This window comes from Penaeus monodon, chromosome 24, assembly GCF_015228065.2.
Source record: "Penaeus monodon isolate SGIC_2016 chromosome 24, NSTDA_Pmon_1, whole genome shotgun sequence".
NCBI lineage: Eukaryota > Metazoa > Arthropoda > Malacostraca > Decapoda > Penaeidae > Penaeus > Penaeus monodon.
In genome coordinates this window covers 11494598-11495100 of record NC_051409.1, presented here as the reverse complement: position 1 = coordinate 11495100, position 503 = coordinate 11494598, and the positions used below count along the sequence as shown (strand labels likewise).

The 503-nt window shown below is 37.6% G+C and overlaps 1 protein-coding gene across 3 annotated transcripts in view; it reads left to right on the top strand.

Annotated features, from left to right (window-relative positions):
* LOC119588580 (methenyltetrahydrofolate synthase domain-containing protein-like) overlaps positions 1–503 on the top strand; it is a gene marked incomplete in the record, with an annotated part of 56358 nt that overhangs the window by 35392 nt on the left and 20463 nt on the right. For all 3 annotated transcript variants that reach the window (XM_037937222.1, XM_037937220.1, XM_037937221.1), the window contains 1 exon segment: positions 25–212. In XM_037937222.1, coding sequence (XP_037793150.1) covers positions 25–212 — 188 coding nt within the window.

Genomic DNA, 503 nt, shown 5'->3' with positions numbered 1-503 from the left:
ACCACTCCTGATCCCCACCCAAAGGTTACAATCAATGTCAGCAAGAAGAACCGAATAGTGAAGAGAACAGTGGAAGCGACGAATGAGCAGGACCGCCTTGGTTCAGCTGACCTGGACAATGAGAACCAGGGGGGAAAGGGTCTCAAGACTAGAAAGCCTCGGAATCCATTCACATATGCAGTGTTCCTTGGTAAAGTTCCTCCAGCCTGTAGGTGAGTTGCATGTTAGTGTGTGATTAGTATTGACATCTGTAGTTAGGATTGGGAAGTTAAAGTTGGAAAGATTACTGTATGCAGATCTTACTGCTTTGAAAAGCTTCATTCACCTATTTAGATTTTTTATAAATGAAGAATTGATCTGACATATTTGTGAAAAAATAACTTAATCATTCAGTGAAATATTAATATAATGGAAGTTTTTGTATGTCAACAAAGCAGTAAAGGGAACATCAGGAAAACAGTCAATGTAATGATTGTTTTATTACTAATGTTTTGTTTACATAT